This window comes from Aphelocoma coerulescens, chromosome 5, assembly GCF_041296385.1.
Source record: "Aphelocoma coerulescens isolate FSJ_1873_10779 chromosome 5, UR_Acoe_1.0, whole genome shotgun sequence".
Taxonomy (NCBI): domain Eukaryota; kingdom Metazoa; phylum Chordata; class Aves; order Passeriformes; family Corvidae; genus Aphelocoma; species Aphelocoma coerulescens.
In genome coordinates this window covers 45,256,239-45,280,123 of record NC_091019.1, presented here as the reverse complement: position 1 = coordinate 45,280,123, position 23,885 = coordinate 45,256,239, and the positions used below count along the sequence as shown (strand labels likewise).

General features: G+C 43.5%; 2 protein-coding genes across 4 annotated transcripts in view; one reads left to right on the top strand and one right to left on the bottom strand.

The window, feature by feature from the left end:
• The window catches only part of ANGEL1 (angel homolog 1), a 42,065-nt gene that overhangs the window by 5,568 nt on the left and 12,612 nt on the right, over positions 1–23,885 (top strand). The window contains exon 1 of one of the 3 annotated variants that reach the window (XM_069017949.1): positions 23,290–23,387. The exons of 1 other annotated variant lie outside the window; for it this stretch is intronic. Coding sequence is in view for 1 of the 2 variants with exons in the window: in XM_069017947.1 (XP_068874048.1) it covers positions 23,503–23,566 (64 nt within the window). In the remaining variant the exon portion in view is untranslated. One more of the 3 variants, XM_069017947.1, reaches the window with a different exon arrangement.
• Positions 1,107–23,504, bottom strand: LRRC74A (leucine rich repeat containing 74A). Its single transcript, XM_069018751.1, is given in 16 exon segments — positions 1,107–1,182; positions 2,432–2,532; positions 3,183–3,260; positions 3,262–3,291; positions 4,479–4,510; positions 4,513–4,565; positions 8,145–8,322; positions 12,412–12,493; positions 14,029–14,078; positions 15,084–15,230; positions 15,938–16,025; positions 16,652–16,756; positions 17,303–17,388; positions 18,606–18,700; positions 20,539–20,642; positions 23,274–23,504. Coding segments are annotated over 16 exon segments (1,536 nt in total).

The window sequence follows — 23,885 nt, the reverse complement described above, 5'->3', positions numbered from 1 at the left end:
AATGCTGCTCTGATTCTTCATCTCAAGCCCCCACATATTCCATAGGTGAAGAGGGCGCTGACTGCAATCACAAGTCAATTCTGGAAGAGTCACAGGCATCAGAGGACACAGACCTGCTGGGGTAATGAGATGAAGCCTTCTGAAGGTGGCTACTGAGCAGACATTACCAATGCCATCATGCCCACAGTCATCTTGACCTCTGATGAGGCACTGGAGCCACCTGAACTCTATCAAAGGTTTCAAGATATTTCAAAGATTTTTTTCTACATGGGAATTCCATTCGGAAAGAGATACCAGGTGTCAACTAGCTTCTTTTCATTTCCACCGAAGGCTGATCTTCCCGAAGTGGCCAACTTTTCCTAGTTCTTCAAGATTTTTGGTGTAAAGTCTATGTTGGCAGTTGCTCACATGGCAAAATGTACTTCCTGTACATATTAACCTTTTCTAGATTCTATTTTTTAATAATTACTAATATATTCAAGGCTTTAATTCCTTCTTAAGAACTGTTAAAATGTATTTTTTATTGTTGGTTTAAAAAAAGTACAGTATCTAAGCCATTTAAAATCTGTTATGTCTTCCATCTTTCTGGCATATTTTTCCCATGGAGATATTAAAGACAATTTCTATCACCCATAACTTTTTAAGCAACATGAGCTGTAGTTTCTCATGAATTTATTTTTTTTTTTCTTGCAAAGGTCCCTCTGTCAGATCTGCTAAGGTGGCAGGGGATGACTGCAGGGCCCTTACCTCAGTCTTTGTCCATGTGCTTTACCTCAAAAGGAGGTAATAACAATGTATGAGTGTTTTAGTTTCCCAATTCCCACCTTTTGCCTTCATCTTTGCAAGTAAGTTCATCACTGTCAGCATACAGAGCAAGACAGATTTGGTAACCAGCTTCAAAGGACCAATCTTTCCTTAACAGAAAAAGACCAGACTGTATAGGAACCTGCTGTGCAATGGAACATCAGCTTCATTTTTACATTCAATAACTTAGACTATCAGAGCTCCCCAGTGTTGGGCCTCCCCAAGCCCAGAGCCACTCTGAGCTTTCTTTCAGTGGTGCTCATACAATCTTGCATTGTCTGCCCTGCCTCCTTGCTTCATTTTTATGGCCCTTCCCTCTCTTCCTCCTCAATTTTGCCTTCCACAGGCTTCTGTGCTCGCTCCTGCTCTTTCAAGTGACTGACTGAAAAGAAGTGAGCCAGTATTAATCTAGTAAAGTGAACCTTCTCTGTTCTTAAAGCTGCTGAGAGGATCTTGAGGAAACAGCCTGAGGTAGGAACAATAAGGACAGCAAAGGTCACAACTCTTCTGACTCTTGTCTGCAAGGTGAATATTACCATTTCACACATGCTACAGTGCTAAAATGCATCAAGGAGCTGGATAAGGGGTATATATCTGTATCTATTTTCCCCTTGTATCAACTCTGTCACATTAATGACATCAGATTAAGTCTTTGCTGGCCACTGGGTTTCAACAGTTTCATCTGCTTACTGCTTAACCACCATTTTGTAAGTTGTGCCTGAAGTACTTGGGAACCCCATGTAACCTCTGACTCAAGATTAACCAGGTTAAAACACATCTAGCATCTGAGCAGGGATGCTTTTAGTATGGCACTGATATATGTGAAGGAATAAAGACTGGACCCAACAAAGTAATTTGCTTCTCTCTGAAAACATTAGGAGGCTAAGAGCAAAACGGACCCATTGCTTCTAGCTTGAAAACTAGACTACAGCATATATTTAAACCCATTAGTATGTGCTGAGGGATGGGAATATTTGGGCATGATTAACAGGGCTTTCAGCTGATGAGTCACATGTCAGAACTGACTGAAAATCTAGGGGGACTTTTGGGACCAATGACAAGCAGTTTAGCCTGCAGCGACTGACAGCCTCTTAGGAGTTTGCTGCTGAATGCTCAGGCTCTCAGAACTTGGACATGATTGCTACAGGCACTAAGGAAGAGGCACTTTCAAGAGAATGAGAAGTTCTGTAGTTTGAAAGCGGGTTTCCAGGGAAAAGTAGGTCTCCTAAGAAGATAAATCAGAGAGAAGGAAAAAAACCAAAAGTCCCTGAGGACGGAGGAAAAGTTCTGACAGCACAGATATGCTGTCTTTGCAAATCTTACTCTGGCTTCAGGGGGGACAGTGTTGAGCTGATGCTTCTCATCTTAGGCTTAGAATGGATGAAAATGCCATTCAGCTCTGAGATTCCTGCAGGATTCTCAAGTTTATCCAATAGGAAAATAAAACTTGTGGTTTGATTCAACAGAACTTCTAAGCATACAATGAGTTTTTTCATCTACCTTTTACTTAGGTAAGTCATGAACTGGTCAAAAACATATGTCCCTTCACATCCTAAGATGAATAAGGTTATGTTTATTTGGCATTGAGTGAAATTAAAAAAAGAAATATGGACCAGGAGTCACTCACCTGTAATCCACAACTGCTGTCTTATTCTGGTCTAGATTGTGCACTAGTTCACCAGTGTGGACTCAGTTCAGTGGGATGCTTTGTTGGTAAGAGAAGAAGTGCTAGTGCTAAAAGTACTAATTACCTGCATAATTTTAAGCAGAAAAATCCTCCATATCCGAGTGGGGCCTGGCTGTCTTTTAATAGGTGAGCAGATGGCCTGGTGCATGAAGGAAAAGAGACAGAAAAAAATCCAGAATGGTGGTGGGGAGGCAATTTAAACCTTTTTTTTTTTTGTATTTTTTTTGTAAAAGAATATCACTGGCCATTGCTACTGATCCCAAGCACCACAGTGGTTTTGGCAGGTAGACAACTGTCTACTCCATTATACAGGTGAGGGTTTAGATGTCTATTTTTTACTTTCTTGTAGCAGCAAGACATAAGAGTCTATCAAGATCCTGTATATCCTACACAACCAGTGGATGTCTGTGATATTCTAAAGTTGGTCCATTATCCTTGATGCCATCTGCAGTATTTATTGGGTGTCATGGTATTTCTGTTGGTCTCATTCTAGGCTCAACTTTTGCTATGAGTGAATTTGGCTTTTTAGCCTGAACAGTCACAGAATCACAGAATAGTCTGAGTTGGAAGGGACCCAGTAGCATCATCATGTCGCCAGGAAAGCTGGCTGGTGGCTGTGCTGCAGCAGAGAGATTTCCCTAGAGCAGTACCCTACCAGAAGAGCATTCTGGCCATGCTTTCAGAGGCACACCTGCATCAGGGCTTTCCAGAAGGCTGCCACAGAAATCTTTATGTTTCCATCCTTATCAATATTCCTAAAAAAGTTCTCAGAGTTGTTGGTTGTGCTGTTTCAAAGAGTTCTATTGGAAGCAGAGATAAAACACAGGCATGACCATGAAACAGCCACTGATACCTGCCTCCAGCTCTCCTCTCATTCTTCCATCTGTCGCCCTGCTTTTATTCAGCCCATCACTGAGAGATACGAGTTCTTGACTCCTTGTGCAGTCAGCCTTTTGTCAGAACAAAGACCTTTTGTTCAGGTTAATTCCATTCTTCTCAGTTATACCTCCTTCTCCCTCTACCTTGAAACAAGACTCAGTAGTAAACCTGACTTTCTTTTCCTTACAATTGCATATGGTTATTTGGTCCTCATCCCAGCAGCCACTGCTTGGCTAGGCTGTCTAATGCAGACAGTTCTGTCCCCCAGATCTCTGATCACTTTAGTTACTCTTCTGAATTTTGCTTCTGTTTGAATGAGGATACACTGAATACCATAATGGCCATTAAAAACTGCAAAGCATGGTAGTACAAGTGTCACTAGCTGTGAAGCTCAGCAGCATTGTTTGATGTGAGCTAACAGCCCAAGCCTTTGCTTAAGTTAATCAGAAACCTTATCCACAGCTAAGTCTCACCCAATTAGCTGAAAATCTGCACAGCAGTTAAGATACACAGTGGAGCTGGTAGTGCAAAAGTGTTATTTAGCTCAGCAATGCTCAAGTGCTTGCGTTAGCTTCCAGCAAGGAGGACAGCACCATCTGCTGCTGTCCATGGAAACTGCAGACCTAGAAAAGCTGAGTAACGTCTGTTTCAGACAGTAAATACTGTATCCTTTGTAATACCATGTCCTACTTTTATGAAGCACTTTAATTTTGATGCTAAAGCAAAACTGTCAGTGAAAGGTTCTATGACAGTCACCTATTGGGATGGGCTTGTGATGAGGATGGACACTCATTTGGATCAGACCTGAAATCGATCAGTTTGTTTTACACAGTGAGCAAATATCTATTCACATTCCATTTTTTCTCCTCAGTGCTCTAAGATCCCGAGGTAGCAGCTTCTCCAGAAGATCAAAGGCTTTGCTTAGTCAGTCTGTGTGTACTGAGATGTGTGAACATTGTGACTCTCTTTGTGCATTTACTTTTCTGAAGGAACTTGGCTGAATTTCTCACTTGAAAGAAAACTTACCCCTTTGAACCTCCATCCCTCCAAGTGTCTGGAGCATATGTACTGTATACAGGGAGCTAAGGACACAAATTCAGTAGCTCACCTGAATCACTTCCATGGGATTTGGATGCTGTTGGGGATCTTGCTGATACAGCCTTTGACTTCACTGTAGATGACATCTAATTCAGGATGCATTTAACACACCAAATCCCACAACTTGGTAAAAGTTCAACTCATTGTGGTACAGAGGGCAAGGAAAGTGCAGTCAGTGTGGACACCCAGAGAACAACAAAGCCTTTCTTGTGTTTTTAAATACATCAGCCATTCTCTCCTAAGGTTGGTGCCTTCTGCTATCTCTGCTCTTCATTTTCAGGAAACCCCTGGAGACCAAACCATAAATAAGTGTTCATCGTTCTCTTTTTCCATGTCTGAGATAGAAAGAGATCTACTAATTTGTATAGAAATTAGCTTAATGCAAGGTAGGTGTTCATTAGTAAATGTCTACACTAAAGATCTCTTATTTTTGGCATTTCAAGGGATTCATGTTCATCCCTGAGACAGTTCTAGATGGGTCTCCTCTCCATTCTGTTAGGACTTGCAGACTGCAAGTTGAACAGTTAATGGCCACATTGTGCCACAGAGTTCTGAAAAAATAAAATAAAAAAAAAAAAAAAAAAATCACCCAAAACCTTAAAGGATTAATATCTCCAGCAATGGAGCTTTATAGCCCAGACAAGAAAGATGATCCTCTCTGGGAAGGGGCTGGGTGTCTCCAGATGAAAAGAACTTCTGGCAAAGCTCTGCTTCATTGTGTAACCCTACGAAGAAGTTCCAGTCAGCAGAAGAAGGCCCAACATTTGTTTTTTCCTAAGAATTTCAAACAGGGTAGTGACAGTTCAGCATTTCAGAGCTCATGTTTTAACATTTACTGAATGGGCAGCAGCACAGTGTCTTGATTCAGGGGTTTGGAATATTAGAAAGTAAGCTATCAGTGTGAATGTTAGTGATGTCACTGTAAATTATTCTTCTAAATTTAAATTATGACAAATTTTACTTTGCCTTGATTGATCTCTTAAAGATGCAACTATGATTTTGTTCATACCCATGATGACAGGGGAATTGTTCATGTATTATGTTAGTTATATACTTAACTGTTGAAAGTTTCAAGGCAGCTCAGGAAATTCATGAAAGCTTTTGTTTCTGTCATTGTTAGACGTTCAAGCACTGTATTTTTCCCTAAAGTTTATTTATAAAGTTTACCAATGCATTCTTACAGCTTTTTTTTTTGAAACTTAAGATCCACTGTTCTGTAGATCCATCTAGAAGCTTATCATCTACTGTGCAGGGAGCTCTTGGCTGTTATTATTCAAGCCCAGTCTTGAACTAATATGGGTCCAGCTGGGTTGAACTAATATGGGTCCAGCTGGGTTTATTAACTTTCATTCAGCACCAAGGGTCTGATGGATGCAGAGTGGCTCTCTGGAGAAGCCATTCAGACATCCTTGCACTGTGGACAGTAGCAGAGTGACCTAGTCCTGGGAATGCAGCACAGGAAAGCATGACCTGGCTTTAAGGCTGATGGCTCTCCCCAGGGTTGCCAGCCTGGTTTGACCCCCTGGCAAAGCTGGGGGACTGCCAGTGCAGCCTCAGGAGCAGCGTAGCCAAAGCACCATGTCTGGCCTAAGAAACCATGCTGAGGTCGGGCAGCACCTGGAGAGAGCCAGCTTGGGCATTTCTGCATGTTTGACACAGTCAGTCCAGTCCAGAAAAACAACATGCAAGCAGCTGAAAGGCAACAGTAGTTTCTTTTGTACCGTGATGCTGAAGATGAGCGAGCATGTGCTGGCTACTTTAATTCATGATTTGTGAAAGTGTTTGATTGCCAGGATCTGCAAGTTGGAACCCTATAAAGAGTAGATTGTAAAAAGAATGTGGGCAACATTAATGCTTAGAAATGTTGTCAGAAGGAATAAGCTGTTGTTAAAAATGTGCCTTTCTGTTGCTTCACCATTGCTAGTACTGTCAAACCCATGTAAAGGTTTCTAGATATGATCCATATTCCAAATTCCTCTTATAGATACACTAATTATTCATTCTTTAAAAGTGAAGATAAGCATGCATCACTGAGAAAAGGGGCAAAAGAGGCTTTTGTTTATGTCTTTCCTTAAGTTTCCTATAAAGGATTAACACCTTTACCAATTTCTCGAAGATTTAAGATGATGTAAGGTCTTTGGCACTGTATATTTACAATTACTCAGAATTTAAATGCAAGACTTCCTACATCAGGGGTGGAATTAAATCTGTCAGACAGATGAGATGATTACCTACAAGCATTTGATTCGGATACAGAAATGTCACTGTAAATTTATGCCATTGACCATTTATCTTGTGAAATGCCAGGTAATTTAGACTTTTTCAAGGGTGAGGTGAAGAGAACAACTATTAACCCTAAAAAGCAGATTCATAGTGAAATTTAGGTTGAAGATTAACTCCTTGCCTTGAAGTTTCTGAAGTGTTTCCTATTAAATAAATGCATTTCAATAATCTCTTTTAATGTCTTAGAATTTAGCTAAAATTTATTATTCTTTCCAATTTTATTAATTGTTTAGGTTATTAGTAATAAAACTAGCAGGACCACATCTACTGTAATGCAGTTCTTTACACCCATACAGCCTGTTTTAGTTTTCCTTTGAAGAATGAGGCCTGACTCATTGCAGATTTGGAAAATAATTCTCTTTGATCTTAATTTATGCAGGAAAAAATCTTTACACTAGGGGAATGCCTGTTCTTCAGATGATCTCTGCTGAAAGTACTTGATACTCTCAGGAAAGACTATGGATGAATATTATTTATTCTGCTTATTTTTAGTTTCTTTATTTAATATAGTAACTAAGAAACACATGCAGATGTAACTTAGATACAACCCATTACATGAGTGTCCAAAACTGCCCATAAGCTTTATTTTTAGCTTATTTCAAGTGTGAACATAATATTTATGTTCCAAGTCCCAAATGTAATTTTTGTGAAAATGCTCTTTCCTTTAATCACGGTGCTCCCAAATGTGGATGGAGGGCCCTGAGGCCCCTAACGCCTTCTGTAACTGCTCCCATGAAGAACCAGTGGATGGATGGGAAGGCCAGGATTGGATTAATATATACCCAGGTCTCTCCCCAAGTTTGATCTGCAATGCAACCCCTGCTCTTACTCAGGAGCTTAGGAACATTTCTCAGTCTCCTATTTCAGAAGCAATAGAGGCAGCACAGGAGTTTACAACAATATGTGTCATGCTCCCACCTTGCTACAGAGGATACTAAGATTTGGTCTCTTTGGTTTCTTTTTCCTTTCTACCAGCCCTTTAATGTTTGATTTGGATTTTTTTTAAACAGAACTGCCTTGCTTTCAATGCCCTGAAGCATCCATCTTCTATTCCTCAGACATACTGACAGAATATCAAAGTACTTCACAGCATCTAGCATCTTAGGTTACCCTGGAGAAATACAGCTCAGGGGATGAACAGAATTTGTCCTCCAGTGGTAATTCACTCCTTGTTCTAGTTCTGCTGTTACAAAATGGAAGGCAGTGAAATGTGGTAAAACTACAAGCACCTCTCCAGAGCTAGACCAAAGCCAAATTCTTCATGGCTCCTGGAAGGGTTGTCAAATACTAGCTTTTTTTTATTAATGACTGTGCAATAAATGAAACAAACAGCAAGTGGCAAAACAGTCTTGGAAAGGGGCAGCTCTGTGATCCACCCACTTCCTAAAAATGCATAGTGTATGGTCCTGGAGTCTTGAATTTGGAGGGAGATCTGTTTTTTCTGATGGTTGTGACTAGTGCAGTGGCATCTTCTGTGGTCAGGAGATTACTGGCCATCTGTAAAAGAAGAGACATAGATCCCGACATGGTGAGAATAAGGATGTCATGTCTAGCAGAAGACCTGCTGTAACCTCAAGGATGACCCTTTCTTCCCATTCTTCAGCAGGCACGTGGAAAAACCGTGGTCCCTTTCAATGGGCTTGTCTGTTATCTCACCATATCTTGTCTCTGTCCCACAGAGGTCTGCAAGCTTCCAAGTGGAGTTACCTTCTCAGTTTCTCTCTGCCTCTTAGTGTGAAATTCCACATATCAGGTCCTTTACATCTGTCATACAGAAGGATGTGATGTGGATCATATTCAGTCATGTGACGGGGAGAGGCTGAGGCAGTGGGCTGCATTTGAATGGGTACTTGCTAGTAAGGCCCCTCTGGATGGGGTTGTGCCCCTCAGGACATTTCCCATTCTCTTGGCTCCTCTTGGCAGCACAGCAGATCAGAGCCCAGGCTGGTCCTCTGTCTTCAGCCTGCTACAAAGTCTGGCTGTCTGGCGTTACAGGGTTGGCATTGCCATGTGCCTCAGTGCATGAACATCGTCTCTCCCCCTCCTTGGACCTCATGTGCAGTCCCCATTCCCATGATTAGAAAGAAAAGTTTCTTTGTTAGCCTGGGCCAGCAGAAGACATGTCCTCGTTTAGGTCCTTTGTGCTATCAGCTCCTAAGACAATCTGAGTGGCTACAGAGAGAGAGGAATGCCTCTGGGTGAGCAAGTGACTTTACCTCAAGCCAGGTTAAGAACAAGGCATGCAGACACATTTATTTACATAATCTGAAATAGCAGTACCAAAGACTGGTATGGTTGCAATGATTTACAAAGACAGAGGGGTCCAGAGACAGGCCTACATTAATAGCTTTAAAGATGCCCCTCAACCACCATAGTGTCATTTGCAGGCTCTCAGGATGGTGATGTTAGATCTAGCTGAGAATGCAGCTTGCAAGCAAGCTGACTTTTCTGAGCTGAATTCCTAGAGTCTGGTCTTGGATTAAGAAGATGCATTAGCTCTCAATCCTTACCTCTGGAAGCATTTTAGCTGGTGATTCAGTTTTACCCTTTCAGGGATTATTGATCCCTATCTTACTAGAAGACAGTTTTGGCTTTCTTTTTCCAGGACTTGGTAATACTCCTCTATTTTAGGTAGTGCTGTGGCATTGCCCTGTTTTGGCAATGACAGTTTATCCTGTGCTTGAATAAATTCTTAGCAAATCATTTACATTGTGAAGGAGGAAGGTAGAGAGGGGGAGGATTTATTATATAAATAGACACTGCCTGTTTTTCTCACTATGAAAAATGGCCAGATTCTCCTTGCCACATCTAAAATATTAAGACTCACCCTGCTTATGTTTGAATAGCAGAGGAGAGGAATTCAGCTTCATATGATAGCTGTGCCCAGCTGTACATGTGCCAATGCCAATTCACATGCATCACGCACCTCAAGGTGTAAGTTCTACTTAGAGCAGGGTATGTGTGAATTCATTTGTGTCTGCTGTGACACTGGGAGAGATAGGACTTGCTGCCAACACTTGCTTCGCATTCTCAGAGAGAATTTCTCATCCAAATTTTCCATGTAGGGAAGGTGGATGGAGGCAGATGGTGAATTTAGCCTACTTAAAAATATTCCTTTAAGAAACAAAACAGAAAGAAACATTCTGCAGTAATCTCTGCTACTCCTGCTTCAAGTGAGCTGGAAGGAGAGAAGAGATGTAAAACCTTGAATTTTGGAGAGGCATTTTTCTGGACTAGGAAGATCAAAAGTTTTAGTACTGATCTCTGTGTTGCCTGCAGGCTTTTTCAAGGCAGGGGCATGTTGACTTGCCCTTGCTTCAGTTTTAATTGTTCCATGTTTTAAAAATAGAGTTTTATTAGAAAGAGATAACATATCAATGGAAATACTGAACTAGGAGAAGGAAGGCGTTAATGAAACAAAAGGCATTATGTTACTGAGATGCTCAAGGAACATTGGATGCTCACAGCACATGCTTGTGGCCATTATGGTAGCATGTGTGTTGAACATACTGAGGGAAGAAGGACATTCAGATATTCATGCCAGTCTTTCACAGTGTAGTCACAGCACCTGAGATTATTGAAATACTAATTGTTTTGTTTGCTTTTCCTCTGAAGGACTACTAGCACACTTGGGTTCTCACTTTGTCTGAATAGACAGATTAGGTAGCTTAGTTTTGTTCCTTCCTAGTCTGTGCCTCTTGCTTCTTACTGTGCAATGGCTAAAACCATTAGGTTTGGGCTACTTAAGAAAAACTGAAGCGGCTCCTGAACTTTGCAATCCAAAGCTTAAAACAAACAACAGTTCTGATCCTGTGAGATTTAGTAGAGTGCAATTTTCTGCTTTATATGCACTGGGGTTCTTCTCTTTTAGCCTCCTCCTCTCTGACAGACTGCTCTGTTACTGTGGTTTCTCATGCTGCATGTGTGTTCCCATACATGATTCACAGTTGCTGGAGTCACCTGCGATGAGGGTGAGCCTATGAGCCAGCTAGAAAGCTCTGGATCTGGGTGCCCTGTTTTTTGTACTACCTACCAGGTCAAGGGGCATTTTTGCTAGAGAAGGAAATACATGTTCACTGTGCTGACACTATCCAGCTCCCCAGTGCCTGTACTCCTGTGACCTGGTTTTTGGCTACAACAAAGTTAATTTTTTTGCAGTAGCCATGAGGGGGCAGAGCCTGGACCCACGTGGGCATGCGCTCAATTTCCCGCAGTTAGAAGCTTTCAAAAGAAACAGACGACAAGAGATGTTTGCAGAAAGGGTAGCAGAGCCAAAAGAGGCGGGGCCTTCCTTGATCTTCTCTTTTCTTTGGAGAAGGAGAAAGGGGAGGACTGGGGGCGGACCCGGGGTGAGCGGCCAATCAGACACTGCTAAAGAGTTTGAGTTACATTTGGTTTTGCCCGGGCTTAGAACAAAGGGGTTCAGAGCACATGGCAGAAGCAAGTGTCTTTGGGAGGGGGAGGGGAAGCTCAGAACAGGCAGCAACAGGCATGTCTAGGTTTTTATTCTCACCACCTCATGTCACTGCCAGGGGTGGAAGTACAGGACTCTCACTTCCCAGAGGAAGGTGGGTGTGACTTGCAGGCCAGGAAAGGCAGGGGCCCAGAGAGTCCATCATTCTGTGTCTTGAGGTCATGCCATGTTGAGTCAGTTGGTGAGCATTCTTTGCATGTAAATCATCCTCTTTTTGTATAATTTTGTTATTAATATTGTTGCTGTTACTGTTCATTTTCTTATCTCATTGCTGTTTCCAGTAAATAGTTCCTGTCTCAACCCGTAATCTCTGCTTTTTTCTTTTTCAGTGAAGAGGCTGTGGTTTTGTCATGGTCATAGAGAAAAGTGGTGGAGTTTCTAGCACTATTTAATTCCATACCACCCACATCATGGCAGGGGCGTGGCTTCAGCAACAGGAAGCTGGAGCTGGAAGTGGAAGGGTCACCATCTTTTGCTGGGCTTGGGCTCAGGGGTCAGCCTGGTGGAGCTAGCCCCTCTCTGCCACCAGTGGTGCCTTTCCCCTTTCTCTGAGCTGAAGTTTTTCTGGTTTGGTTCTGTAGGTTAGAGCTGGTGAACCTGAGATGCTGCTCTGAGAAAAGGAAAAAAAAAAAAGAAAAATGGGAGAGAGCAGTGGCCACGTGGAGTGGAGCCCAGCTGAGCCATGTGGACCCCAAGCTGCAGCCACAATAACTGCAGCTGGAGCTGCAGCCACAATAACTGCAGCTGGAGCTGCAGCCATAGCCCAAGCTGCAGCCAGAGCATTCCAGTCCTGCTCCCACAAGGTCAGGCCCAGGAAAAGAGTCCCCAGCCTGTTTCAGAACCCTCTCAGGTCCCACCAGCTTTTGTCTTGTCCCTGTTTTTCTGTTGTTTTTTGGGCTAGTTAACTGGAAAGTTAACCATGCTGGGCACTGTCTTTGCAAAGTGTCCTTTTTTATTTGGTGGGTAAAATACTCTCTCTTTTATATACTCTTTTATTAATGTTGTTGTGGTTATTACTATTTTTCAATAAATAGTGATTATATCTTGTAGCCTCTCCCAGTGTTTTCTCCATTATTAGAAGGAAGCAGGTTAAAGAATTTAATTTTCACACTGTATTTTAAACCAGAACATTTTTTGTGCTGTTCCTAAACCATGACATCCTGGCTGTGCAAAAGTAATAAGTTACTGAGCTTCTGTCCCAGGAGTTGTCCTCCTTTCTCAGAGAACTCCTTGTGGCTGAGGTTCAGCTCCTTCCCTTGGTAATTGCCCTACAGAGAGACAAGTGTGCAGAGGAAATGTGATCTTCCAGCCAGCTGCAGCCAGATGCCATACCAAGGCTCCCAAGTGAGGATGAGAAAGAGGGATATCAGACACATTGAAATTTTCAGTGCATGGGACATCAGCAGCCCAGAGATTGTGGCACTGTGTGTCCTCAAACAGGCATATAACATCACAGTGATTATCTTCCTGAAACAGCAAAAGCACTAGGACTTTGTGTTATGCAAACTTCTCCCATACAGCTCATGTCTTGCCTGCAACACATCCTGCAGTTCTGTTCTTGTCTCTGTTCCGCTCCCACCATTGTCCCTTGACCAAGAGCTCTTGCTTCAGGGCAGCTTCTGAAAGTACCAAATGATTAAGAGGCTTTGAGACAGGAACTATCCAGAGAAGTCAAGCCTCTCCAGTAAAAATATTTACTGGAGAATTGCAAACTTTTATGAAGTTGTGTTCTCTTACACAGTTCTGAAGGTTTGTTTCTCAGCCAGACACACACAGCTGTCCTGAAAAAATGTTGGTGTAGTTCATACAGCACTGTGTCCTCTTAGCCTCTCTTATTTCTGAACTAAGCACTTAGCAGAATTATGCCAGGAAATCATGTGGGTGTGAGGAAAGAAACAACTCTTAGTAGAAATTAAAACAATTTATTAAAACAGAAAAATTGAAAAATTGCAAAAATTAGCAAAATATAAAAATTTGGGATCCTAGTGGCTCAGGAGGTATGCCCCAGGAGCGCAGGGATTCGAGATCTTCAGGCTTAGACAGCACTGAACCTCAGGTAGAGGAAAAAAAAAAAAGGGCTTGCAGTGCTAGGCTGGTCAAAAAGAAATATATTTCTAAAAGGCTCCTGGAAAGGAGTAGGTTTCTCCAGCACCGAACTCAACTGGAGAGGAAGGGAAATGAGAGGGGGCGTGTTTTTATCTTGCACTTTTATAGCCTTTGCGCTGCCCACAGTCCGCCCACAGCCCGCCCCTTTGGTTTAAGGTGATTGGTGTTTTCCCTTTGACAGATTATCTCTGTCCACCAATCATTAAAATTCAGGTTGCTATGGAGCTTACAGGGTAATGGCTGTGGGGGCTGTGCTGTTTGTTGGAACTGGGGTTTTGAAATCTTCTTTGGAACCAAAGTACAAGTAAAAACATAAAAAAATACATCCAACACATCTTAAAACACTTGTAAAAGTATACAGTAAACATAGGAAAGATAACTCTTATGGTGTACAAGTGATTAATGTTTGAAAAGGGATTTTAACTGGGGAACTTTTAACTGGGGATTTTTTACTGGGAAGGGCACAAATGAACAGCTTGGAACGAGTGAAAACCAAAATAATAAAACTTGATTTGTGTACCTGGGCTGATGGGTTAATTTTAACATTCAATTTAAAAATATTTAACTCAAAATTAATTAAAGCACTTAATATGCAAAGACCAAGCACTAATAGGGATTTTATGTATGACATGGGCATTGCCAAGTGAAATCATGCCAAGTGAGGGGTGCAAATGACCTTGGATTTCAGGTAACTCACTATTAATGCCTCAGCAAAGTATAGTGCAGTCTCCTCTCCAAAGTTGTTTCCTGGGGAAGAAAAATATGTTAACAATGCACTGATCTCTGTTTTGGTGCTGTGCTGGGGTCTGCACAAAGCTGTGCTTTTAGGTAGAACCTCCGGTCCATCACAGTCCATATCTGGCTGCAAGAAGTTGTGGTAGGTTGACCTTGGTTGTACACCAGGTGCTCACCCAGCCTGTCACTCCCCTCCTCAGCAGAACGGGGGAGAAAATAACATAGAAAAAGCCCTTTTGAGTCAAGAGAAAGTTTAATAAGGCAAAAGAAAAGGTCACACACTAGAGCAAAGGAAAAGAAAATATTTATTCTCTATTTCCCATTACCAGATGACATCCAGCCACTTCCCAGAAAGTCAGGCTTCCGTACATGGTGTTGTATAGTGGTATATACACATAGTGGTCCAGAAGACAAACATTGTAACAACAAATGTGCTGCCACTTTCCACCCTCCCTTCCCTCTACCCACAGCTTTTCTAGTAGCTTTTATTGCTGAGGAGATGTATGGTATGGAATATCCCTTTGGTCAGGTTGTATCAGGTGTCCTGGCTATGTTCCATCCCGAGATCTTGCCCACCACCAGCCTAACGGTGAGGGGGGATATTGGAGAGACAGTGCTTGATGATTTGGGAGCCAAAACTTTCCTGTGTTTGTCAACACCTTTCTAGCTACCAATACAAATCACAGCACTATGAGGGCTGCTATGGGGAAAATTAATTCCATCTCAGCCAGACCCAATAGGGAAGTTAGTCACTATTCTACTTTGCTCCATGGAGTGGAATTACCCAAAGATGTGGGAGATGCTCCAGAAATTAACTAAGTTTCTCTTGAGGGACTGGTTTTCAGACATGCTGGAAATTGAGCAGGCCAAATATTTAATCACATCACTTTAAATCTAGATTTCCACTGTTACTCTGGGTTCCCATCAGAGACATAGCTGAGAGATTGATTTTGCTCATGGTCTGAGTAATATTTTCAGGGTGAGAGACTGAAATGAAACACGTTACTTATGTTCTACTGCCATTAGTGTTTGTGTGCATACAGCCCCCCAAGAGCTGAAAAACATTGAGGTAGGACACATTATCCAAAAGCAAACTGGCAATGGCTTCAGCTCCTGATATGTCTAGGTGCTCATTAGAGATGTTTTGGAAGAAAAGAAGAGAGTATAAGAAGGATGAGTCCAAAAAATGTACTGGTTTTACTGGCTTCTTAATGCCCAAGATTCCAAGGGAATAATGCAAGATGAGCAGTATGAGAAATGTTAGCCAGTCAGTAATTAATGTGTAGGTTATAGGTGTATTTAACCCTGTATCCTTCCTAACACAAATAAAGCCCTAGAGACATCAGTTTCACATAGATCTTTGTCTTTAGTGAACGAAGAGGCCTTTGGCCAAGAATCTTTTCTTTCAGATCCCATGGCCTATCAAAATGCATTTTGTATATCCCAATTTCAAATTGAAGGAACATTTGCACCAGTTCATATCTGAACATTTTGTATTATTCCCTTAATCTGGTTAGAAAAGTTTCTCCATGTCATATTGGAGAATGGAATTTCCTGACCAAAACATGTTTTCTGTTGGCTAAGCATAAACTGGAATGACTTAGTTGTGGTAATTACTGTCAAATCTGCTAATGAAGATAACAGTTCCAGAGTCACCAGACCGCCACTATATGCACACTTCTGCTTTTCAGAAGCTTGTACATTTTAAAAGTAGTGCAGCAGAAAATATCTTGACTTTCAGAATGTGAATGTTTTTGCCTGGGAACAACAGTCATTTGGTTAAAATAGGTTTTCTTTCAGATGCTTGAACTTGATGAGCAATAATTTTGACTGCAAACAATGTCAGATTGTGTACTAGTTCTTGAATGGATGATTCTCTCACATCTCTGCTATGCACATGGCTCCTTCTACCAAAATGCAGTTGTCTTCCGACTCTAATTGTGTAATGGTTGTGGTGGACTGGGAAGACAGAAAGGTAAACAGAGATATACAAAAGATTACTGCAAAATTAACAAGGAGGATAGTTTCCTTAGTTCAATGTTCAGACACTGGCTATTTCCTCCAAACTTCCGGAAGCATTGCAGGTCTTGAGCAGGCCAGTGATCAGGGGATGTGACAGAGCCATGGCAGTGGGAATTGGTATACAAAAGAAATGTTTTCCTGGACTGATTTTGACTGGGTTGGACTTTCTGTTGCTTTGTGCCAGCCTGGAGACCCAGGTTCAGCTCTGAGCTTCAATTCAGGCATCTTGGGCCTGTCCATTGGTGAATGTAGCACCTTCCTATGCAGAACCCAGAGTGGGATATGAGTCCCTTCAGTCCTATCTGTGGCCCTGTAGGGGTTAGAAGCACTGAGGGCTTGTGTCCCATGGAAGAGCATCAGTTGCTTTTGGGGGTAACTCCATGAAAGGACATCAGTTGCCACACAAAACTTTCATGTGCAGAGGATGAGAAACATTAGGGATGCTCAGAGTTCCTATGTTTTTTTCTACCACACTATGCTCCTTGATGACTTTCAGGCCTGGGAGAGGCCTCAAATTCCTGTTATTCTTGAAAACGCTGCCCCCACTGTTACTGGCTACTCACCACCACAGCACTAACAATGTCTTTGATACCTTTATGTCCTAGATCATGGTGGTTCTGATTTATGTAAGGCTTGGCCAAATTTTGAATAAAGTGTGAGACAGTGTACTAGTTTGAAAGCAAACCAGTGAAAGACTCAAAATCAGAACTACAATTTAATAGGAAAATTAAAAATAAATGCAGTAGTACAGAAGCTCTGACAGTCAGAATACAACCTGACACCCTGTTGGGCAGGGTGGTGGTACCAGTCCGATTAAGTGGTGGCTGCAGTCCTCCTGAAGTGATAGATGTGGTTCTGTTGAAGGGGTGATCCTGTAGAAGGGTCTGGTCTTCCTCTAAGGTCCAGTAGTGGTTATGTAGCTCTTTTCCTCTGGGAACCCAGTAGGTAAGGGCTGAGTGTGGTGTTCCAAACCTCAGATTATAGCCAGGCAGGAATGCTTGGTTCCGCCCTCTGGGTGGAGCATCTCACAATGGGATGATGTAATTTTATAAGTCATGCAGTGAGGCTGGATGGCCCATTAACAGAAGATATCCCCCCAGAGGGAGTTATCAGGGATGTGTCATGGAAGAGATAACACTGCCCCACCTGGTTTTAACAGATGGTGATAGAATACGTACTTTTGGTTACATCTTACATTGTAACCTAAGACAGACAGGCACCACTTCCATCAGCCTGCATGCTTCCAAGTATATGGGCTCTGTGCCCATAATGTCTGCAAAGGCCTTCTCAGGATCTGCAGAGAAAAAGTATATTGATGAGTGGTGCATTAAGTGTCCCCCCTCCTCTATTAAGTAAATCAAGCTACTTAATAAAATTAAGTAACACTATGCAACAACAGTACAGTTTTACTCCTTATGCATTATCATCCCGTGGTTCTCCCCATCCCTTTATCCCAGACTTCCAGGAGTAAATGTATCCTCCTTGCTTATCCGTTTGACATCCAGTGACTTGCTGCAGCTTCTCACTAGTCTGCAATGTGATTGAACCTTTTTTAGTGTAATTGAGAACTTTTGACATCAGGCAAAAACTTGTGTTTTTGTTTTTTGTTTTTTTTTTTATAATCTTAATTGAAGCATGCAACTGATATTGCCAGCAGAGGTAGGGCAGCTCAGAACATTCTGGCTTACAACCAGCAGAAAGAATCCCAGCATTTTCATCTTGGCCATTGGGTGTTGTTGACACAGCTGCAGTGAGACATATCAGTGCAGCTGGAGGCTGTATTTCCACAAAAACCTGTCATTTGGAATTCCTTCATCAAACTCCATACTTAAAAGCTCATATTTCTCCATGTTGTTATAGGCATTCAGTGGTCTAACCTCAAGACAAATTCCCCTCTCAACAAAGCCATTTTTCAGTTCAGTCTGAAGCCTCTAACAAAATAGTCTTTGTTCTCGTGTTACTATGTTTTTTGATTTTCCTTCCATTTATAACAAGTTAGAAAGTTCTCTTCCTAAATTATGGATAAATCCTACTGTTACAAAAATGAGTGCAAGACTTGTTTAATCAGATGACTGACTTCACAAGGCAGAAAATAAGAGGAGAGCCACCAGAAAAGACTAGTACAGTTGTGGCAAACCCATGGTGTGCAGACCACAAGAGCTATGCAGTGTTTCACCAGGAGTGCACAAACAGGGCCACAGTCCCATCCCTGGTTTCAGCTAGCTGCTCCTCCTGCTCTATTAACAACTAGAGGAGACACTAAAGAACAAAGAAATAGTTCTGGTGCGTAGAAAGCAGTTGAAGAAAGATGTTTGACATCAAAGGGAGAGCTCTTAAAGGGAAATTCTCATCCCCCTCCCCTGCCTTTATCAATAGCCAGATTACATGTGGCTGTCAGAATTCTGGCAGGAATCATGTCCTTGGTCTCCTTTTTGGATACATACCAGTCAGTAAGTACAGCTCGGACTGTAAGGAAAGGCTAGTGAGGGCAGATGGTCAGAAATCATTCCGTTTTAACTCCTAGGTCAGTGTCAGGAGCTTGCGTTGCCTTCTTTGCTGAGGCATCAGCCAGTGACACAGACTCCTGAGACTCATCCATTTTGGACATCATTCTGGTGTGCCGTGAAACACATTCAGTTTGTCAATGCAAACCTAGCAGAGATGTGACTCCCTGGATATGGGAGTCTCTCTCACTGAAGGCCCTCTTCAACATGCTGTGGATGTACTCCTTCTGCATCCCTGCTTCCTGCCCTGCAGTCTCTGCAACACTGTATGCATATGGTGCTGGCCCCAGTGTGGGGATGAGCTCCCTCTGGGACTGATGGACAAAGCTCTCCTCAAGTTCTTCAGGCCATGTGCAGGGAACTCACAGTTCTCCCACATTAGGTTCTTGTTCCCTCACAAGCTGCCTTTGTCCCCTTTCTCAATTTCTGAGCCCACCAGGCAAAGCAATTTTTTTATCTTCATCCCATTTCCCCACAAATGTGCAAGCCAAACTGATATCAGCTGCTCCTGCCTCTCTTGAACTGACTCACAATTCCGCAGGCACGGGGCTGACCTTGTGATCAGACTCTGGGAATGCTTTCCAGTATACTCTTCTTGCATGGCAGAAGAAAAAGCATTTGAATGCTACCATATATTGGGACTGAGTATAAGTAGACTCACTGGAAGTGATATAGCTTCTCTTGCCCACAACTCCTAATTTATTTTATAGTTATAAAGAAAGAGAATTTGGAAATTTTCCTTTTAAGGGGACTAAATGCATTAAAAAATAATGAAGTGTTATTTTGCCAAAATAATTTCTGGCTAATAGCATAATACATTTTCTTTTTCTACTTTGAATCTTCCTTTTCATTCCCTGTCACTGCTTTTACTGCCTTCTTCCCTTACTCTCTATTTCCCTTTAGAGCTCCGGGCTATTAACCTGTAATTTTGTACCCTTCCTGGGTGTCACCTAGCATTGATGTGTGATGTGGAGCAGTTTTGCTGTTCATTCAGTTCTATGTGGGGAAAAGACTGGCCAGCTGGCACCCACATCACCACATTTCAACCAATTCTGCAGCTGCATCTCCTTTATTAAGACCCTTTCCTTCTGCCAGATTTTATTTGTCAAATGATGGGTTTACTTGCATTACTCCAGTGTGAGAAAGACAAAAGGAAGGACAAAAATAGGTCTAAATCCCATGTAAAGAACTCATGAGATGCGTCATGTGCCCAGTACATTAGTCAGTCCCACAGGATGTGGATTGAGCTTTCTGAGGTAGATTCAGAAGTGACTCCTGCACTTCATAAATTGCATTATGCACTATTTAAATACGGAAAAACAAGCATAGAGGAGTTGTCCCGCATATGTCCATGCCGTACAGTAATTGCATTATTTAACAAATAGTTGCATCTATAACAACAAAGGAAAATAAGAAATTAACTTGTAATGACTAAGTGACAGGCCAAAGGAGGTTTATAACTTTGAGAGAAACTGTTATGCTAAGCTAGGAAGTCAGGCCAAAGAGCTGTGAGCAGCCCCAGCACCTGACTGCTGTGTACAAGCAGAACCTGAGAGCAGCAGGTTCAGAAAACCCTGCTGCTCCCACGCCCTGCCTATCCTTCTGGGCAATGAAGAGCTCAAATAGGATCTGGTCTCAAAAGATGCTGAGCTCTGACATCTCTTACGGGCATTAGGGGCAGCTGGGTGGAGTGTCCTGGAAGCTGGTACTGGCAAGTCCTCTAGTGATTAATTTTTTTTTTCCAAGCTGCTTCCAGATGGCAGCTCCCATCTCTAGCCACTGGTACCCTGGATCCCTGTTCGCCACCCTTCTTCTCCTTGCTGCCTGGCCTAGGGAGAGAAGCCTTCCCAGCTGGTGATCAGCCTGTTGCAGTCCCTCTTAGCTGCTTCTGATTTTTCTTTGGCCATTTCTGACAATTTCTGGAGTGAGTTTGCTAGTTAGTACACCCTGCACCTGCATCCTTCTCAGACTCATTCTCTGTGTCATCACCAGTGAGTCGCAGGTTCATTCGCTTTTTCTCTTCTGTAAATGAAGAGTTCACAGCCACCTCCTAGATCTGTAAGTTTCTCACACCTACACAATAAAGGCACAGCTGCTTGGAATCAATTAAAACATCTCCAGGAGGAATGGTGCCACTTGTAAGACCTGGGTTCTTCTGGTACTGCATATAAACAGGAGAATCCTATGTCTTGCTTGCAGGGGCTGTCCTGGTGTTGTGAGAAAGTCCTGCAGAGCCTGTGGTTGCCCTGCGATACCACATCACCCTTATGTGATCTCACCTGCACCTTCTGACTCCTAAGGGTGGCCTTCAGCGCTGGAAACCTCCTCGCTCTGGGATCCAGTCAGCTCACAACAACTGAGAACAGCTATGGTTTTGGCTGTGGACCTCCCACCCTCTCCCTCCAGCAGAGTCATGACAGGCTGCTGTTAAGAGTTCTTGTCTCCTTTAAGTTCATATTCCAGTTTGTACAATTTCATGATAAAATCAGACTGTGGCAGTTACAGTCTTAAATGAGATGAGGATAGGAATGTATTCACCTTTTTAGTCTGGAACAGATTCAGACTTCCCTACTGCCAAATTCCCAGTATGTTCAGTAATAAAGTGAGGCTTGTAAACATGTCAGCACTTAATGGGGCCTTGAATCAAGTACTCAGTCATCCTACCAACTACTGTTGGTGCCAAAAGTCGTTCAGTGCTTATTATTTTACATCTTTTTTACTGAGGACTTTGTGACTTTTCCTAAGGTACTAAAACCAAAACTGTAACAGAAGAAGCTTTCTGATAAAGGTTGAGCAGAACTAATTCATACACTTAGAAATACTTCCATTTCCCCAAGAATAGGATAATTTTAGTGGCTTTATTCCCTTAGGTTCTACATAGGCCTCTCAAATTGTCCAGTCATTAGAGAATGTGGAAGGGTTATATTTGGATAAAGAACAAAATGCCACAAAACCCGGGGAAAGGCTTGACCCTGAAGCAGATGACCATTGTCAGCTTTGATTTTATTGTCAAAATTTGTAAATATTTTTCTAGTGTAGGCCAAACAACTGTGGCTACTTGGCCACAGTTGCTTGCTTGTTTGTAGCACCAGCTAACATTCCTCTCTGATTTCAGTCTGATTATTCTGATGTGGGTTGGGTCTGCAGATCTTTTCTTAGATCTTTCCTTTTAAGGAACAGGCTGGTTTTAAATGACCCAGTCATGAGCTCTTAATATTGCAGATCCTTCCTCTGGAGAACACCTTCCATTCTCTGACTAGAAACCAGTGATGGATTGCTTACTGCAACAGGAGACGGGTGATCACAGTCCAGTGCTTTGCCAGAGACATCTGTGGGATTTGAGACAAGTCCCTGCTTCTAAGGTCTGTGGTGTTTATTATAAACAGGGATTTGAAAAAGAGAGTGGTAGGATTATTATTTATATACATTATAACATCATCTGAGATCCTAGCTGTGGACACTCATTGTGCTAATTACTGATGGCAGAATGGGTCTTAATGTCTTCACAAGTGACTTGATCTGAAAGAACCAATCAGGTTCTGGAAGAATGGCTGTGGGGATTTTAGGAGAAATGGGTGTTAACATCTTAAAAATGGGTCTTAATGTCTTGATGAACATCAAGCTGCATTTTTTGCAGAACCCAGATAATTTGAGCTTCTATTCTTTAGGACAATGTGTAATAGGCAGTTTGGGAAGTCTGTACCTTCCTAGTACCTCAGCTAATGGGGAAAGGAAGAGGGCAACATGCGGCCAAGAGTTTAGGATAAAAGGAGGCTGCGTCCTCCAAAAACTTGAGAGAGAGCCTATGGGGGTATGGTCTAGTGGACTCTCCCTTTACTTGAATAAAGTTGCAGGCTTGTCTGTCTCTTGTGGACACTGGCTTTTCACAGCGTGATTTTCTGCACACACCAAGTGTTTCATTTAATTATAACCCGTAAGACAGCAGCTGGTCACCATCAAAAGGACTGCTTGGCAGCACTCATCAGTGCAAAAGGCAGGGATAACATGAATCTTGACTTCAGTGCAGGTACCCATTTTAGAGTTTGGAAGAAGGCTACTGAGATTACACGCTAGAAATGTGTATTTGGTGTAAAAAGCTGTAGTGTGCTCAGCTCAATCTGTTCACCTTTAGATGTTGAAAACATTTGATTGTGAAGTAAACATTGACATTCTGGACTTCAACCAGGACTTCGCTTTTCATATGCAACTGTTTTCGACATGTGATGGATCTCCACTTGCAGATGCCAGAGTACTCACAGCCAGGTGAGGACTGATTTAGCAGACCTCTGATGACCTCTCAGCAGCACCGGGTGAGGGGGACGCTCCTGCTCTGCTGTCTCCCCCATCCCATCAGCACTGCAGCATAGAGGTTGTGCTTTGGAAAACCGTGGCTATCATCAGTGGTGTTCGAAAACCTGTGTAATATCTGGGGCAAATGCTGGCTTTCCTGGGGGAAAAAAAAAAAAACGAAAATAGTCCTGTTTGGATTTCTGGAGAACAGGGGGTGAACATTTTTGTTGGAAACCACAAATTTCAGGGTGGTGGGGCCATAAAGTAACCGTCACTCAGCCCTGGGTCACAGCTTCTGACACCCTCGGGCACAGCACGGCTGCCAAGCCCTTAAGCAGGCCCCGGGCCCGGGCCGCGCTCCTGCCCTACAGCGAGGCAGGCCGGGCCCCACCCCGGCCGGGGCCGTCCCTCCACGGGCCGCGGCCTCCCGGGAACAGGCGGTCCTGGAGCGGCGCTCGGGGAGCGCCAGGCCCGAGCCGGCTGCCAGCCCCGGGGTCCCGACGTGGTGAGTGCCCGGGCACGCCGGGCTCCGCCGAGCCCGCGCCGTGAGGCCGTAGCTGAGGCGGGGCCGACGCGGCAGCGGGGCCGGGCCGAGGGCGGTGGAGGCCGGGCCGGACGGCATGATCGGCACCGTGCTCTGCTATGTGCTGCTGCCGGCGGCGCGGCTCCTCCAGGCCCTCCGAGGTAACCCGGCCCCGGGCGGGCGGCGGCGGGGGCAGGGGGAGCTGGCGGGGGTGGCCCGGAGGGGCGGGGATGTCCCTCGCCGTCCCCCGCCCCGGCCGGAGGTGGGGGTGCGGCCCGGCGGCTGGGGTCGGCCCGGCTGCCCCGGAGCTCCCCGAGGCCCTGGCCCTGGCCCTGGGCAGGTGGGGCCTGGGGCTGCTGGCCACGGGCAGCGCGGGGAGCTGCGTGTTTGGAGGAAACAGCTGCCGGCTGTTGTGCTGCAGAGGCAGACTGCGCTTTGCGTAGGAGCTCTAGCTCCTGCCCCGAACGTGCTCTCCAGGCT